This window comes from Grus americana, chromosome 2, assembly GCF_028858705.1.
Source record: "Grus americana isolate bGruAme1 chromosome 2, bGruAme1.mat, whole genome shotgun sequence".
In the NCBI taxonomy this organism is placed as follows: domain Eukaryota; kingdom Metazoa; phylum Chordata; class Aves; order Gruiformes; family Gruidae; genus Grus; species Grus americana.
The window spans coordinates 135,078,783-135,097,337 of record NC_072853.1 but is presented as its reverse complement, the minus strand read 5'-3'; the positions used below and the strand labels follow the sequence as shown (position 1 = coordinate 135,097,337).

General features: G+C 39.5%; 1 protein-coding gene across 3 annotated transcripts in view; it reads left to right on the top strand.

Moving 5' to 3' along the window:
• The window catches only part of ITGB8 (integrin subunit beta 8), a 65,555-nt gene that overhangs the window by 34,538 nt on the left and 12,462 nt on the right, over positions 1-18,555 (top strand). The window contains exons 9-15 of one of the 3 annotated variants that reach the window (XM_054817798.1): positions 403-537; positions 3,516-3,924; positions 6,178-6,403; positions 8,022-8,125; positions 9,252-9,415; positions 16,828-16,953; positions 17,210-17,263. In XM_054817798.1, coding sequence (XP_054673773.1) covers positions 403-537; positions 3,516-3,924; positions 6,178-6,403; positions 8,022-8,125; positions 9,252-9,415; positions 16,828-16,953; positions 17,210-17,263 — 1,218 coding nt within the window. Of the gene's footprint in view, positions 1-402; positions 538-3,515; positions 3,925-6,177; positions 6,404-8,021; positions 8,126-9,251; positions 9,416-9,508; positions 15,175-16,827; positions 16,954-17,209; positions 17,264-18,555 lie in introns of those variants that run through there. The other 2 variants (XM_054817799.1, XM_054817800.1) reach the window with 2 other exon arrangements.

Below are 18,555 nucleotides of genomic sequence, written 5' to 3'. Positions count from 1 at the left end.
CTGGATAACAATAGTTGTATGTATGTTTACTGTTTTATTTTAAATGCGTGTCTAAAAGGCAGTGTAGTCTCTCAAACAAGAAGCAGTTTTTGTTGCGCACAGTTGTTAGAATACATTTTCAAATTGCCAAAAATACAGTCTCAAAACCATTTTAGAAAAGCTGAAAACGTTTTTATCTGGAAAACGTAATCCTCTTTATCAGCATTACCAGTTCACTGGTTGTGTATATTTGGAATGTAATCAGGTCTTTATATGGGAAACAATGCTTTAATTCATTCTTTTATTCACACAGACAAGCTTTCTTCATTTTTAGTCAGACATAGTAGCCGTACTTGGTGTTAGTCACTAATGCACATTAGATGTTGAGATGCAATGCAACTAAAACTTGTTTTCTGGTTACAGAAACTAATCTCTGAAGTGAAAATTCAAGTGGATAACCAGATCCAAGGTCTTCATTTCAATATCACTGCAATCTGTCCTGATGGAAGTAAAAAAACTGGAATGGAAGGATGTAAAAATGTGGGATATAATGAAGAAGTATGTTGATAGTTCTTGTTCTTCAAGGAACTGGAATTCTTATTTTTCTGTTTGGTTGGGTTTCAATGGTGTGAAATCTTCTAGGGATTTACTTAAACTGAAAATGGATTTATGTGATTAATGATCACAGACTCTCTATTATTCTCTGGTTTTATTTTTCCTGAATGTTATTTTAATTCTCACTAATCCCATGGAACTAAGGCTCAAAGCTTTTCCTGAAAGCTAACGTCCATTAAAACTCTCCTCCTTTGTCCTCCCCTGGGCACAATGGCCGTGTTCATTGTGATGAAATCTGTACGTAAAGAGGTTGAAAGATAATCACCCGATGGAAAATAATCACTGGAGTTTGTGTTCCTTGGGTCTGTAAGAGACACCACTGTTCCCTCTCCTTGCCCTAGTAATCTTCATGCACACTCAGGGTTGTGGATAATTAGTTTATTTTATAAATCAAATTAATAAAATTATTTATCCCCATTTGGATTGGTGCCACCTACTGAATGAAACAGATTGTAAAACTGGAGCATCATGCACCGTGAATAGTCAGGGGAAGATGTCTGGCTAATATAAAGAATGTGGTTTTCTTCCCAGAACAATTTCTCTGTGCCTTGATGTATTTATTTAATTGCTTGGACTAGTAGAGTAATTCATTTAGCTTGCCAGGAAGAGGTCTGTGTTTCTGGAGAGCAGGGTCAAGGAGTTCTTTCCCTCTTGATGTGTACATACATCTCAGATGGTGCGATTTTACTTGTGTCTGTATGTAGAAATAGCAAAGCAAATCAGTAGATTAAATGTGTGAATTTTAAATACATTCATTCAGATATATTTTATGCTCTTCTGATTTTAGTCTGCATGACTTGCTGCTGATTAGCTTCTACAGTTTAAGGGAGATTTGCTATGTTTTTCATCTTAACTCATGCCTTCTCCAGTGTTGTTCCCTGTGCATGTCATAAGAAATAGGGCTGGAATTTGTTCTGTTTAATGAAAAGAAAAATATTTATATCTGTTTCTTTTTAATAAAAAGCCAAGCCAGTTGATTGTAAAAGATTGCATGTGGCCCTAAACCTCTAGTGCTGTTGAAAATGAGCCATCCTCAAGAGATTAATTTATTTTAACTGTAAATCCTCCTTTCAGTATTTGTTTACAGGCAAAATGCTTTTCCCTAATTCTCACATACCTTTCATTGTCTAATCTTTCTTCCTTCCTTTTCTTACCAAAACACAAAGTGTATTACATTCTGGAAGAATCCTACAGCCTCATCACGGTGCAAAACTAACTTTGGCTATTAACAAGTGTCAGCGTTCACGGTGTCGTAATTATTTAGTCGCAATATGTTTAATCTTTCTGCTGCTGTGTTCAGAACCATCAAATTTCATGACTCATACACAAGACATAATTCCCTCCCGTCTCCCTGCCATTCCTCCAGTAGTGTCTTGTACATGAAGATGGTGTTTTCTAGCAGGGCTCTGTGTTGAATAAAAAGCGCATTCTCTAGCTCCAGCCTGTTGTCCCCACATGATACGCACCTGCCGTATGAATTAATTACTGCCTAGCCACGCTTTTGCCCCGTAACCGAAGGGAATAAGTCTTACGCACCACGAGCGTAGGCAACTGAGGGGTCATGCGTGTAGTGGCACATTTAAGAAACGAGAAGAAGAAAAGCAAAGGGCGAGACAAAGCCTGTGTGCCCACTCAATACGACATTAAGAAGCACATGCTTCTGCACAGCATTCTTCTCCTGTTGTCCGTGTAGGCAGCCGCAGCCCCGCTTGCCACAAAGCCACCATTGTCCCCAAGGGTTCGGCTGTTCTCGTGTGGGGGTGCAGCAGGAGGGAGAGACAGCGATGAGAGATGAATGGTCTTAGTCTTTGTGGGGAGTTTCAACCTCGTATGTAATCAGCCTCTTTGGTTTTCCCTTTTTTTTTTCATTTGGAAATCTTTGTTCTTTAGTGATAAAGAATAAAGGTGTTTGCTGCTTTTGGGCTCCTTTTCTTGCCTTTTCCTCTTGGTTATATTTTCTCTGTCAGGAGGCAAAGGAGAGTTATTTTCCGTCAGCAGGCTACATAGCCTTAGTGAGAATACCCTGTCAGGAGCCTACCGGTCAAAAAAACCCCCAAAACTGTCGTGAAATACAAGACTGCTATCCAGTGAAAGTATCACAGATGCCAGACCTGGTTTGGTAGTGATTGATGCAAACTCTGTGGCAGTCACCTAATCACCGAAATGATCCAGGACCCTGTGCCAGGACTCCGGAAAGCCACGGGGGCTGCTGCTGCAGCGGGCACTGCTGGGGCGAGGACCTGGGGCATGGTGGCGATGGCCGTGGCACGGCCGGGAGCTAGGCACTGGGTCCACTCTGGAGCAGTGCTTGGTCTGCCCGGGACCACAGCAAGAGCAGCAAGACTCTTGCTCCATCCCCGTGGTAGGAATTGGGAAAAATAAGCTGATACTAATGTGTGAGCCACTTCCGTGGTTTAGTAGGAGTAGATAGGGCCATCCAAAAAACCTGTGTGGTTTCTATTTGCACAGACCATTTCTGCAGCAAGAACATTCATTATAGGTTCTTTTTATTCAGAGTATCTCTGTTTCTGTTTGTGTAGTGTCTTGCTCAATCTAATCTCAATTCTCACCTGAGTATTTCTATGATATAACAGAATGTACACATTAAATTATAACAGGAGGATGATGATGTTAGTTCTATTACTACTTAACTTGTATTAAACATGTCTTCTGCAACTATGCTTTCTTAACATGAAAAGTAGACTGCTGTCAGTCTTCTATTATTAGGATTTTTAACTGTGTTTTTGATACCTGTCATTACTAATATATCATATTTGACAAATGGCCACTGTGTATTTTGTTCTTATTAGCTAGTGCACATTCATATACAATGTAAGGTTCTGCTTTATTTATGTGTTACAAATTTTAAGCACTTTATAGGAAATCATAATGATGTAAAATCTGTCTTTATGTCTTCCTAGGTACTTTTCAATGTATCAGTTACAATGAAAGGATGTGATACAACTGGTGGAAGAAAATATGCGATACTTAAGCCTATTGGTTTCAATGAAACCGCCATCGTTAATGTACAGAAAAGCTGTGCCTGTCAGTATGGAGACAGTGCAAGGCACAAAAGAGTATGGGCTGATGAAACTTTTTCTGATGGCAAGCACTCCCATTGCAGTGACAATAATTGTAGCTCTAACAGAGATGATACACTTTCTTCTGAGAGGTGCAGACGACACCAGGACCAGCCCATCTGCAGTGGTCAAGGGAATTGCATAGATGGAAAATGTTTCTGCTACAAAAACAAGCTAGGCAAGGTGTATGGCAAGTACTGTGAAATGGATGATTTTTCCTGCCCGTATCACCAGGGAAACTTATGTTCCGGTAAGCTGCAGAGTTTATGTCTGTGTTTTGTTTCTGTTTGGGTTTGGTTTGTTTTCTGAAGCTTATATACATGATGCAGCTGAAAATAATGATATAAGGCTGTCAAGTCCAAAAATTGTGTGTGCAGAATTAGTGTATGAAACGTCCTGAGCAGCCTAGTAGGAATTCATGCTCCTGGGCTTTCTTCACCACAGAGGTATGCACTGTCTTCTAAACTTCAGCACTGCTTTGTAGGGGATTTATCAAGTGTTTTCTAAGTTCTGCTATTTTAAGATATAAATCTCAAATTTCTTCAGAGGTAATGATACTGATATCTTGGATGAAACAGTAACATTATTCGAAAAAGTAAATTGATATATTTCAGTCTAATGGGAATATGAGATACTAAGAGATTAGGAGGAATCATAACTTCCAGTTGAGGTTCCAATTTTCTAACACCCTAAACCAGTCTTGTCAGAGATACAGTGACACTTGACTTCAAATGCTGATATATATGCTAACACTGTTCAGAACACCTGCTCCAAAAAGGAGAGTGGAAGTGAAACATAAACAGGGAGAGGTGTTAGAAATTCTGATTCTTTTTGTGGCCTACTTTATGTTTTTTAAAGAAAGCATGCAAATGAAAATTGCATATGAACAAAATACGAGACATGTACTTTTAAGTTAAAGTTATTAAGGAAAAATGGGATTAAATCAGTATTATTACTGTATCTCTACCAGAATATTTTTTTTCCCCTCAGATGTAATTAAATATTTTTAAATCTATACTGCTCTCCTGCATCCTTTGATTTCACTGCACACTAACCAATGAGTGATTTGAGGGACCAATTTTTTCAACCACATTTGGATAAATTTAGAGTCATACTATGGACTTTAGTAAAGTTATTTTGATTTTGCTCTGCTGGTGACCGTGAACTTTATGTTAAATGAAGAGAAATAATGTTACCTACTCCTTTAAATACTTCATTCCAACACAAAGAATTACAGTTCATCTTCTCACTCTTCTTCCCTCCCCCCAAACAGCTTTGCAAATTTACTATTTCGTAACCTAAGCAGACCTTTCAAACTTGTAAACTCCTAAAGCCTGAGATGCGGCGCCCTGGTCGGAAGAGGAGACAGGGAGATCTTAGTCTAAGAGGTGTTGGAGATTGTCGCATGTGATGGAGTCCTGCCCTGGGGTACCACAAGGGGAACCTGCCACCTGGGGCCACGGCTGGGCAGTGTGCCTCTTCGTGGGATATTTTCCAGTGCAGAGCCTTGCGCTGAGATGTCCTATGATCCCTTTCCCCCCTCCATTTTGCCCAGCCCAGGCAAAAAAAGGTGCAGCCTGTACCTTGGCCTCACTCCCATTTAGGGGATCCCGTCTGTTAGATGGGACTGTCTCCCTGCAGCTGTTCTGTGGATCCCTGGAGCACACGAGGGCCATCGCAGTTCGTGTGAAACTTAGGTACTGCCGAGGCGTAGTTGAGGAGACCTCGTGAGATTTGCCTGTGCTTTATGCGCTCTCTATTTCTACATTTCCTAAAGGTGCTTTCCCACACTGTAAAAATGTGGCTAAACTTTATCAGCATGTCAGTTGTACAGCTGCCTGAATGTGCTACAACATGGAAAACATATGGATTTTGCCCTAAAGCTCCCACTGCTTTGCCTGGAAAATTGTAAAGGCCACCAGAGGTTCTTCATAGCCTTTGAATCCTTGAGAGTGTGCGCTTTAAGTTCTTATTAAACAAGCTACAGTTCATAAGCACAGCATACCCACCTGTCCAGCTCAGTCATCGTCCTTTAGAAAGGCAGAAAAGCAGTGATATCATGTGTGCTTCTGAAAAGAAAAAACCACAACCTGGCATGTGCACATGAACTTGATACTCCTCCCTCCACTGAATCTTGCTGTTTATTTGAATTGAATGCTTTCTTGCTAAAGAGAAGTTTGTCTGGTTTGCCTGAAGACTCTCTTCCTGGTGGTTGTGTAATTTTTAATCACTCCTTTGATCCAAGGCAGCAGGGAAAATTCTAGGGAAATGTTTTAAGATGACATCAAGGTAGCAGCTTTTGCTCAACAACAAACAGCAGCCATGAACATGTATCACGCTGGTAATTTCAACCCAAATTGTTAATTTAAAAACTAATTAGCAAGCCAAGGTCTAAATTACCTGTGTTTAATGTAAAGCACCAGAAATGCAAACGTATGCATATAAAAATTGACTTTCTGTGTTTTCATAAAAGCATATGACTCAAGGCTATCTGATGTTGTAGGTAATGGTGAATGTGAAGCTGGTAAATGCAAATGCTTTGCTGGCTGGGAAGGTGACCATTGCCAGTGCTCGTTACAATCAGCAAAGCACTGCCTGAATTCAAAGGGCCAGATTTGCAGTGGAAGAGGAAAATGTGTATGTGGAAAGTGTGAGTGCACAGATCCAAGAAGCTTTGGCCGTTTGTGTGAATATTGCCCTACTTGTAACAAAGCCTGTGAAGAAAACTGGTACGTTTCTTGTGCTAGACTTGACTTTTTAACTCTGTAGTGTTGAAACAAGGAGAAATATTTCTGCTTGGCTAGATGTGTGCTGTATTTCTTAGATGACTGTAGGAAATTGAAACAATTCATACTTGAGATTTTGCTCTGTGTAGCTCAGGGGTTCACACTGGCAATTCAGAGAACTGCATGTCCGTATTGGTGTTCACCAATCTGTGTCCAGCTTTCTGAAGTCAAAGGAGGTGTGTCCCATGAGTATCTTTTTTTTCATATATTTATTAAAAGATGGTTCTTCATATGAAATCTTCTGGGTAGGAAATCCCACAAATTTGGAGTTTTAAAAATGGACAGTAGATCGTACTTTTGGATGCCACCAAGTCCACTAATATTCTCCAAATTTGTTTTTGCACACTCCTTGTGCTTCTCAGCTGAAAGAAGGAGGTGTGGAACAAGAGCGTGCCTGTGCATTATCACTGCTATCAGTCAGCAGAGCAGAGCTGGTCTTACCCAGAGAACAACATCCTCCGTTACTCAGTTTTAAACCACTTAGTCTTTGTTGTGCTAGTTTTAAAGCATGCCATTTTTCCTTGCCCATGGAAAGGAAGGGACAGTGTGTAGGTCAAAATGAGCAGCCCAAGGAGGAGAGAAGCCTGACCAAGCTGTCAGTGGCACAGTGGCTGATGCCGGCTTAAAGAGTCAATGAAGCCCTGTCTTTGGGCACGGCTCTTTCACGGCCTCCTGTCAGCACATGTAATCTTCTACACCCCACTGTGGCTGGGAGGGTGAGAGATCAGCCTTTAGTTGGAAAGGGAATTGTCATCAAAGCAGAGTTGTTGTTTGTTCGTATTCATTTGAATTACAGCTCATCTGGTGAATGTACTGGAGAGACAAGCTGAGCCACATCTGAAAAGGTGACGGCTAAGGCTTCACTAGATAAAATGCAGTTAGCCTTGCTGGCTTACACTTGTTCCAAGTCGCTGTGAAATGTGTGCCTTTAATAAGTTCAGAAGATGGCATAGCTTCTGTAAAACTGCAGTCAGTTTTTTCAGGATGTGATGTCCGTCTTCTGCAAGGCTGTAAAGTGGAGATGACAAGACTGACAGCGCTGCCTCCCACTGTGTTGCTGACCTTCTGAACTGCCCAGCAGCGGGATCTTACGTGGCTTTGTCTTAACAGAGCATCCAAAAAATTATTACCCAAGCTGTGTTTCCTACCCCTATCTGCTCCCTTCAGTCCCAGCGTGTATTGCAATGAGACTGATAGATAAGAAAGACTAGGCTTTCAGCTAGTCCGGAGGCTGACAGCTGAAGAAAGGGTGCTGGACCCGTAGCTACACCCCCCGAAAAGCACCCATCACAAAATGCAGAGCAGGAGGCGGATGAAGGTAGCTCGAAGCCAAAGACCTGTTTTACTTTATGACTTCTGACTAGCTGGGTCTGAGAAGCATCACAGGGATAGAATGGTGAGCGAGGCATCACATTTCAGAAAAAAAATAAATTAATGTCGCAATGTTTTACTAACAACAGGAAAGCATTATGTGCAAGTGATACGTCAGCCTGTTTATACAGTCTCTTTAAGGGGAGTGCAGAGAAAGACATAGGGTTTTAATTACATTTTTATTTTACAGGAATTGTGTTCAGTGCCATCATTCTAACAATGCATCTCAAGCTAAACTTGACCGGTGCACAACCTCATGTGCTTACCTGCTGCATTATATTGACCAAACTTCAGGTATGTGACATCTTTTGGTTAATTCTAAGAAGAGATGAAAATCTGTTTGGATTAATAATTGAATTCACCACTGTTACAATGTCTTTCAAAAGCGTGTCATATTATTACAATAACAAAGAAAGAAAGCAGGAAAAAGAGAAAAATCACACGTAGCTTCAGGGAAAATAAAAGATAAATAATGACAGGAAATGTGATTGGCAAGCATTGCTAAATCAGATTTCCCAGCTCCTTGAGAAGTCACATCTAATAATAATGAATCCTGTCTGAGCAATGCTTAAAGAAATATTTATAAAAATCTGTTATGGCATCTGTATGTTTTATTTCTTTGGATATGCTTACATGATTTAACATTACCAGAAACAAGGAAGAATGAAGTAGAATGCTTACCTCATATTCAGTAATGTTTAAATATTCCTTTCAAGTATAAAAAAACTACAGAATTCTGAGGGCTGTGGAAGAATAAAATTTTTTAAAAATAAAATCTCATAAAGCTTAATCAGTCCACGCTGCAACTAAAATGCAGGTAAATGGTTACCTTTTGTCACTTCATATTTTTGTATGTCTTTTTACAGTTGTTCATAAAGGAGAACGCTAACTGTGAATACTTTTCTCATAACTTTAGTATTAATTAAAGGAAAGCTTTCTGTGTGAGAGAAGTTTACCAGTGAGGAGGGCACTGGACAAAGATTCAAGAAACCACATTTTCTTTCATATTTTGCCAATGATCTGCACTGTAATCTTGTGAAGATTAAACTGTCTTGGCCCCATACATCTCTAAGTAGTCATCCTCTCTATTTCAGCTATAAACTCACCAGCTTACAGAGAATTTACGGTGGCCAACACAATGAAGCCTGAGTCTTAGTTCTGTAGATTAAAGGAATAGTAGTTTCACCATTTTTTCTACAGTGGATCTTAATCGTAATTGCCTTTTGTGATATGCCCCACTTTAAAGGCTTGCATATGGCAGCTTTTCCCCTTAGCTTCCCTTAAGTTATTTTACCTTAACTTTTATCAGGGTCCTGTTACATTTATGCAACATTACTATGCAGTGGTAGGTATAACTATGTTTGAGGGATGTGCCCATTCCATGTGTTAGGCTTTACACTTGTGTTTTCCTTTTTTGCAGAATGTTTCTCTGGACGAAGCTACTTTAGAGTCTTTTCCATAATCTTTATAGTTACCTTTCTGATCGGGTTGCTTGTTGTCCTTATCATCAGGCAGATAATTCTGCAGGGGAGTAGCAATAAAGTTAAATCTTCAGCTGATTACAGAGTATCTGCAACGAAGAAGGTAATTGATTTCAGAGCCATCATATTCAGTAATCTTTTTCTTGCACGTAAAAGTTAGCTAATCGTTGATGTAAATTGTATCTTCTCCTTCAAGGATAAGATGTTTTTGCCTACTGTTTGTACAAGAACAGTAACATACAGACGTGACAAACCAGAGGAAATAAATATCGACATCAGCAAGTTACGATTAAACGAAACTTTCAAGTGTGAATTCTGAAGACAGTGTGTTTTCTGCAAATGTCTGTTTCCATCATGCTCGACTTTTTAAAAGTTACCTTTTGTACTCTGGCGGAGTCTTGACTGTTGCCGTTTGGTTATTTGTCCTGCCTGTTGTTGAATACTGTAACAAAGTGACATGTAAGCATATTCACATAATGTGACTATGTTTGAAACTATAGCTGCTGTATTTTTATTTTTTTTTATTTTATTTTTTTTAAAAGAGAAATGTGCGTTACTACTGTTCAGGAACATTAGTGTTGATGTAGCACTTTAGCGTATTCTAATTTATTTAGTTATGGCCTAGAATGTAGGTATGAACCGGTCTGACAAAGCACTGATCTCACTCTACATGTAGCTAGTACTGATGTGCTCTGTGGGAATGGACAAAAACTGTGACTGAAATATTAACATTGCTGTATATTATAGCAATAGATAAAACTATTCTAATGCTCTTAAATAGAGTAAACGGTACTTTTATAGTTCTCTCAGTTGACTAAATTCCACTGATTTGCCTGCTTTAGCCTCTTAGCTTCTCCTCATTACTTAATAAAAATGACTGGATTAAATCAAGGCTTAGTTGCTGGTGTGGAGGTACAGTTGTGTGTGTATACACACACATGCGTGCACACACACAGAGATAAATTTTATATATATAGGTTTTTTATATGTTATGTCACTTAAAGATAATTTATATTGGATAAAGGGTAATTTTTAGCTTTTTTACTTGTTTCAACATAAAAATTTATATATGAATTTTAAGGTATTTGGAAACTGAGTGGCTACAGAAAACGAGTTCCTCTGTCCAACAGCATAGTCTACATGATGATCACTGCCGGCTGACTTCACTTTTGGAGTCAGCAGCATCAACTCCATTGCAAGCAGATAAATTACAGCAGAGCTGTGTTTGGTTTGCTAGCTACATGTCAGTGTTTTGCCAAATAAGGGCTTTGTTCTTTTTGTATGATGTCAGACATAAGTCTGATTGTACACACGTGCTCTTTTTTCCTATGTAAATTAGTTGACAGGATTAGATTTCATGAATCTTTATGTAACCACTTCAATTTTTGTGACTGTGCATTGAGAAATGTGTGCAGTGTGGTGTGGAAAAGAACCTGCAATTTGGAAGAAGGTGAGGAAGACAGGAGTCTCTTTCTCAAGAGAACACATTTATTGACTTCATAAATGTGGGATCAAATTCTGCCTTCAGAAATGGGCAAAACTCTTCTAAACACAGTGGGACCAATATGAGCTTATCTGAGAGCAGAATTTGAGGTACAAGGTCAAGCAGAAGCATTTTCTTACCCCTGAACCCGGCTATAGCAGTAGAAGACGCGTTACTGTTATATGCTAGTTGGAAGAGTCAGCCAACAGTCTGATTTACTAACTTTATGCTGCCAAAACCCTACAAAAATCTGATCAACCTCTAATGCACTTAAATATTGCTGGTAAAAAAAGAATCATCTCAGAAGAGAGCATGCAGTGTATCATTTTAGCAACATTGATTACGGATAACTAAGTATTGATCTGCACTGGTCATAGACAAGAATTACAGAAACAAAGCAGGACCTCTTTATATGCAGTTTTTAGAAATTAGTATATATTCATGTTTCCTATTCTGTATTTATCCTGCAAATTCCCACTGAAATCTGAGGAGTATATATATGAAGGAAGGCAGCATGCAGAACAAACAACTGGTGTTACGTGAGCGTTCACAATTAATTTACTGGGTCATGGATCAAGTGAGGGATTGAGAAAAATAAAACAGAGACAGTGGGCTTTCCATTAAATTGTCATCAAAGCTTGAGATTTTAGGGCTTGTTTGAAAAAAAAAAAAAAAAACAAACAGTAAACTGGACTATTAAATGTCTCTAAAGCAGTCTTCAAAGTAGTCCCTGAGCTTTCTACCATACAGGTAAAAGTGTCTCATTTAAAGAAAAGGGGGTTTCCTTACACTGACCCTGATTTTAGTGATAGCGCCATTGTAATATCTTAATTATAGATTATCTCTGTAAGCTATCAAGTGTACCTTAAACTTTCCATTTTCTTTTAAAACATGTAGAACCATTTTCCTTCTATGGAAATGAACAGATTCCAAACCATTGGTTTCAGTGGGATTAAGATAAAAGATCAGTAAAAGTTTACCTGCTGTTGGCCTTGTCACAATTCGTTAGTATTTTTAAGTGAGTAGGAAACAAAGACTCTGGGTACCTGTTTCACTTAACAAAACAAAACAGATTTAAAAGCTCAGCAGAGAATATCTGAATATATAGCAAAAGATGCAATTATGTTCTTTAAACAGTGTGATAAATATTCTATTTTTTTTTTAGCAAAACAGATTCCTCAGATGTATTTCCCTTAATGGCCCTTAAAAAATTTGCTGAAGTGATAGCTAATGTTTTTCCTTTAGAAATTACTTTTCACTGTTAGAGGGAGTTAAATTATGTGGGTAGAGGACAATGGAGCTGGGTTCTTTGTGGGAGACAGATTTGAGCTGTAACACCCATCTTCCAGACACATCCCACTGCTACTACTTTTCTTCTGGCATTGCAGTGCTGCCTGTGAAGGGGCACGACCAGTAATTCCTTATCAGACACCTGCCTGAATGTTTAATTGTGCTCTGGTCAAATAGAGCAGGCTCACAGGACAAATTGCACTGTAAGCTGCTTGCTGTCCTGGGGTTAAAAAAAAAGTATATTAAAAAAGAAGGTTTTTTAAGGGGGGCGGGGGGGAAGCTTTTTTGCATCTCCCTCATGGTTTTGCTGTATTGTGGAGGAGGCTAGTGAAAAAGAATAAGCTGCTGCTAATGTGACAGGTCAAGGCTTTTAGAAAGCCCATGGGGAGCTTATACAGAGCAGGATCCTTGGGAGGAGGCTTTGTTTCTAGGGATGGAATCTATCCATGAGAAACTCTGGCTTTGCTTGGTACTTGTTTCCCTCTGCCTTTGACCATGTTTTTCAGAAGAGCTGCTGCAGGAGATGAATAGCCCAACAAAAGCCTCACTATTTAGGGAGCTGTGTTCCCTCAGCACATGACCTTAAATGAGAAAGCAGCCTGTAATTCACAAGGAATTTCCTCAGCGATTGCAGAAGGACTCTGCTTCCTATAGTGCTTAATATGGGAGATATTAAAGACGAATTAGTTCATATTAGTTTTCAATGTATTGTGCGTCAAAGATGCTTGTAAAAATAGGGGGGGGAAAATAGCTTCAGAATAGAATGTTCCAAACTTCTTAAATAAAACTTCTTATACTAGGCTTCTTGAAAAAAATGAAAAAAAAAAAAAAAGTCGAATAATTCAACTGCTTGCCTATACCCCAAAATATACTGGCAGATACTGTTGCATCTCATCATTGGGTTTGGGAGTTGTTTTTAGATTTGCTCCCATAAAACAGAGCATGTGCATGACTTTTCACAGCAGATTTGTTAATGTTAAAATACATATGTATAATTTTCAAATTCTAATCCCAATTTTTTTTTTCCTTTAACTGGTTATTTGTCTAACATTTCAGAAATTACATATTTATGCAATTAAAAAACATGCATTTTACTTCAGATATTCTTTTAAAGACTCTAAAATGAAGAAATACTACGAATTGATTATTTCCAAGCATCATGAGTACGTTAATAACATTGCTACAGAAGTGTGTGGGAAAATAGCTGTTTCATCCAGAAAACGTGCACATGGTATGCGAGGAATTTTCATTGTGCCCAGCTGAAATTCCCTTACGTTCACAAGGAATGTTGAAAGTGAACCTTAAAAAGGAAGGACGTTTGTATAGGCATAGTTTACATTTTATCCATTATTTTCAACTGGATTTATTTTTTCCTCTCTATGGTGTCATGAAAACCTGCTATGTAAAGTATTCTTCAGACTGCAGTGGAAAAATTATTTTCCCAGTCTCATCATATATAATATTTGTTTCCTGCTTAGCGTGCATACCTAAATGTACATGTGTTGCAAACCATGGGAGCAAACGTGTGAAGCAGCTTCAAGCAACTCTTAGTCTTAAAGTAGCCGTAAGGCCTCATGATGCCCAGGGCAGAGAGGTGCAAGGGTACTGCTGCCTGCGCTGGGACTTTCACGGGGATGGCATCCTCAGCAGGTGCAGTGCGTCCTACAGTTCCCAGAACTGGGAACGATCCTACAGCATCCCTGCAGAGACGATGCTCTGAGACCACACATCTCCATTTGTCAGGGCAGGAGGCCTCTTCAAAGTAGGTTGGCTTGGCAGAGGTGGTACGGTTTCTGTCCTAGGCGCTTGGCCAGATGCTATCCTCAGCGCTGCAGGCTTTTCGCATCTTTACTCATCAAAAAATGTTTGCATGTAACATAGCAAGGGACTGTCTGTCAGTACGTACTGTAAACCTGGATGCTGCAGACTTCCATTAAAGCTTCTGGGAAGTCTTTGGGCATCTGCCCATGGACTTCCCACCAGCCCCAGGATCTCCACCGGCCAGCCTTAACGAATGTAAGCTGTAGCTGGGAAAGGGCACTTCTCAGAGGCATTCCTGCTGAGTTCAGTGCTGCGTGACGCTCTGCTCTGACTATGAGGGACGCGTATTGCCAGGGTTCTGGCTGTCCTTTTGCAAGAGAGGGGAAAGATTTCTTTGCTAAGCAGAAATGGAGAAGTGGTTAAGAAGAACACTACTTTTCAATGATGATCTTAACGCTGCTCCGATGCACAGACATCTCATGGATCTTACAGAGAATTGAAATTCATGGAGAGGGAAAAAAGGTTAAAATTAGCCAGTGTGAATGCATTTCTATAGCGAGCCAAATCAGTGGGGTTTCACTGAGTGCAAGCCAGCTCCCAATGGTTGGCCTTTCTGGAGGGGAGAGAAAGAAAAAAACCTAAAATTAGTAGATTCTTAAGCTTTAGAAATGCTACTCTGGATTGCACATTCTCTTTGTTTCCTTTTTTGCACACACTCAAAAAATAAAGGTACCTACTTATTTTATTTAAAAAAAAAAAGTCTGGCATTTGTTAAAATAACGGCTTCTACCAAAATCCTAACATTTCGTCCTGATACCTATATTGTGTTTGGGCTGTTTCAGTTATATTTTGAAGGGAGATGTTGAAAGATGAAATATTCTTTTGGGAAGGCATCAGTGTTGGATGAATTCACTGTGCTAACTTCTTACTCACTTTTACCTACTACTGCTTCAAAAAATAAAGCTACTTTAAAGTGTCTTATTTAGCAATGGTGTGACAGCTATTAATAATACTACAGTTTTTAACTTTTTATTTAACATATACTACCTTTTGTAAAAAAAGTATATACAGATGAATAATGTTTCTCTAGATTTTATGCATAGAGAATGTTAGTAAGGGAAGAGGTTTTAAGTAAATTTATAACTTCTTACTGTTCATTTTACATTTTAAATGATACTTTTAAATCACTACTTTTGTTTGGAAATATACTGAATATTTTCTTATTTAAAATAGTATACTTTTATAGCTGTTTATTAATTTCAGTTGACTACTAACTGCTATTTTGATATTTATTAATGAGTTGACACTGTAGTATATTCAGATGTTTATTTTTCTATCATCAGAGCTGTAACAACTATGACATAGCATTATTTTAATGCAACATCATTGTACTTGCTCTCTAAAAAATAAAATCAATATTTAATCCATATGGATTTTTCATATTTTTAATGTTTAATATGTCTGTGATAAGGAGGAGATGCTTACCTCCTTTTAAAAATACAAAGCTCTTTCATTAAGGTGCACATATGTCTGCAAAAAGAAGCCTATGATTAGTCAGTTTACTGTGTCAGGAGAGATCAAATATGAAGAAGACCGTGTTTATCAGATGTAGGCAAACAGATGAGTGCATGCTCAGGATGGACTTTGAGAAGGTGGGAAGGAACACAATAGCAGTTCGGAGGTGCAGCTGGTTTTGCTTGCCCAACCCAACTGAAACATGAATGCACCAGGAGGCGTTCGCGCTTTGTAGGGGACGAGAAGATACTTCTTGGGGAAATATAATCTATAGATTGATAGGTGTTTACAATAGCCTTTCTTCTGCTTTGCTTTGTTGGGTGGTAGAGGAGCTGGTTTTCTGGGAATGGGTAAATCTCTCCGCGGTTGCCTCACCTATGCACTCTCTGCGGGCTTAGGTTGCTTTGTGAGTACTGGTGAAAACGCATCAGTAGACTGGGGAGGTGACACGCATTCTGTTCTGGAGCAGAATCAATAATAGCATTTGCTTTGCACAATACCATGAAATTTCTTGTGAAAAGGACTTCAGACATGCTATATGTAAGGACAGTCAAAATTTGTGCTGTGAGACCGTGATGCCTGAGCAAGAGCCAGCATTGGCACTAAGACACCTGGCAGACATCACTGGTAAAACCAGCTGTTCATGCTTCTAACATGATCCAGTGTTTGCTCTGGGGATGAGAGAGAGCTAGAGTCAAGTGACACCTGATCTATGCTCAGTCATCACGTCACTTAGCGTCCAGGACTTCACAATACAATAGAAAAACCTGGGGAAAGGTGTGCAGTAAAACTAGAAAGAAAAATAAGTAAATATCACAAGCACAACTTGTTCATCTTTGTTGCTGCTTCTGTCCAAGCAAGGAACAGAATTTCAATATATGCCTGATGAGACTGAGGCTGAGAAATTTCCTTTGACAGAGGCAGGAGTCATCAGCTTTCACTGACTCACAGAGCAAGCGCGTGCAACCAGTCCTACAAACTGAGAAATACACATTTTCCTTGAAAGCTCTTTACTGAGGGAACATTAATGTTGTCACCAACTCAGAGTAAACATAAACCTAGATCTGAATTTCAGACATAAAACATTTCAGGCATATAACTTGAGCTGCAGACAATCAATGCAAATGGCTTCATTTTGCCATTTGATGGCAATCTTGAAACTAAAGTTAGTGTTAACACTTAAGTCTCCTATAGACAGTGATCCTGGCACCAAGCTGCGTTGCATATCCCATGTGTCATGGAATGATGGTAAGTCATCTGCATGAGGTCTGTCTTTCTTCCTGTGTCCTGAAATCCAGCAATTAAATCATGCCTATATACCTTAAAATGTCCAGATAATGACAGATAGGGGGTTTGACACTAGTGGCATTGTATTTAGCCAATTTTTATTCACATCCACGAAGTTGTCAGGGCACAACAGTGCCCTAATTTTGCTCTAATGTAACGCGACTGCTATTTTGTTGCAGATACCATTGACAAGAAAAAGCCTTGCTGCTCAGTCTCTCCAAAGAGGAAAGAAACCTAAGTTACAGCCTCTAAAGCCGGAGGAGGAAAGAGATCCTGATTTCAGCCACTTTTTTGACACCAGTCATGTAGGTGCACGCTATTACAGAATTTCTCTCCCTGCATGATTCCCTTTGTGGTAGGTGCAGATTTTGATCCAATATACAGAAAGGATGGGAGGAGAACAATTCGGCATTAGGATCAGTTGGTTTGAGTAAAGATCTGAATATGCATGATGACAACCAAAAGGCAATAATTAGAATTAAGAATAAAAGCTTCATTAACTGACTGATTTTAACTAGTAAGGAGTTAATCTGAAAAGTGGGTGGTTTCTTCTGCTTTCAGGTCTACAACAAAGACAAGAGCCTTGGAAATACATTCCTGCTACCCTGGGTTTAAAACCAAAGAGTTTAAATGTATTGTATGAATTAAATAAAAAGTCTAGTTTTACAGAAACTCAAGTGGTCTGAAGCTGTATTTAGAGCACAGGTACTGTCAGTGTGGTGTGGGGGCTTCTGGCTGCTCGTCTTCTGCTTGGGAGTCTTGGGGCGGTCCAAGTTGGGTTGGACTGTACAGAATTCATGTTGCCTAGACATAGGCTGCCAGTCTGATACGTTGGCCCTGAAGAGGCCCCGACGTTATCATCTCCGGGCTCCTCATCCCAGCGAAACACTGGCGGGGTGGCAGAAAGCAGTGTCTTCCTTTTTGCAAACCATTCTATCATCTAATCAGCCCAGAGCATAATAATATGACCTCTGATTATTTTCTTGGCCTTGAACTGCATGATTCATGAAGGACAGTTACTGTTTAATAAAGATGATGTATATGCAAGCTGATAAAACTAAATGATTAACCACAAAAGCATAATATTGCCAAGTTATGTCACATATGCTTATTGAAATCAGTGCATGTGATGTATTTCAGCTTTGCAGCTTGCCAAGTCCCCCTTTTGGGGCTTTAAGCCTCATCCTAAGCCTCCTGTTTATCCCTCAGCAATCTGGAGAGCCCAGGACCTCTTCCTGAGTGGGGTTCCTCTGCTCTCAAAGCTGCTGACAGGAGCAGCCTCTCCCACAAACCCCCTTCTGAGTCTTCAGCCTTTTACCATAGCTTTAACAACACATCCATTCTGAAAGCATCACCAAGGCTGTAAGATACGTGGCTGAGGAGACAAGGGACATGTCAGTGGATGGGTTTTCCACAGAGTTTTTAGGGGCACCTTCACTTTACTCTGCTTTAGACAAAGCAGGAATTTTAAAGACTTCTACAACTTAGACATGGTGCTCTCTACCTAGATTATCTTTGTCTTCAGCAGTGTTTAAGGTGTACAGCTTGTGGTTTGGCTTCTGTCCTTGAATCATTCTGCAGCTGCACCCACGCTCCTGTGGAAAAAGAAAACAAACAAACAAAAAACCAAAAAACCCACCAAAAAACCCCAGCTAAAATAAGTATTTCCTGTCTTTCTAAACTTCTTGTTCATCTCTCCATATCTAAATTGGGCTATCAGGGAAAAATTTCCTCACTATGCCTTCTTTGAAAATTGCGGACACTGAATCAGAGGGCTTCATCAGCGAACAGCTGATGAGGAGAGCTTTTTTATTTTGGGGGCAGATAGGAACAAGTTAAAGTCTATGGTGTGAAGCTAAACAGCATCTCTGAACCTGGTCAGATGCTGTCATATTCCTCTGCTCCTT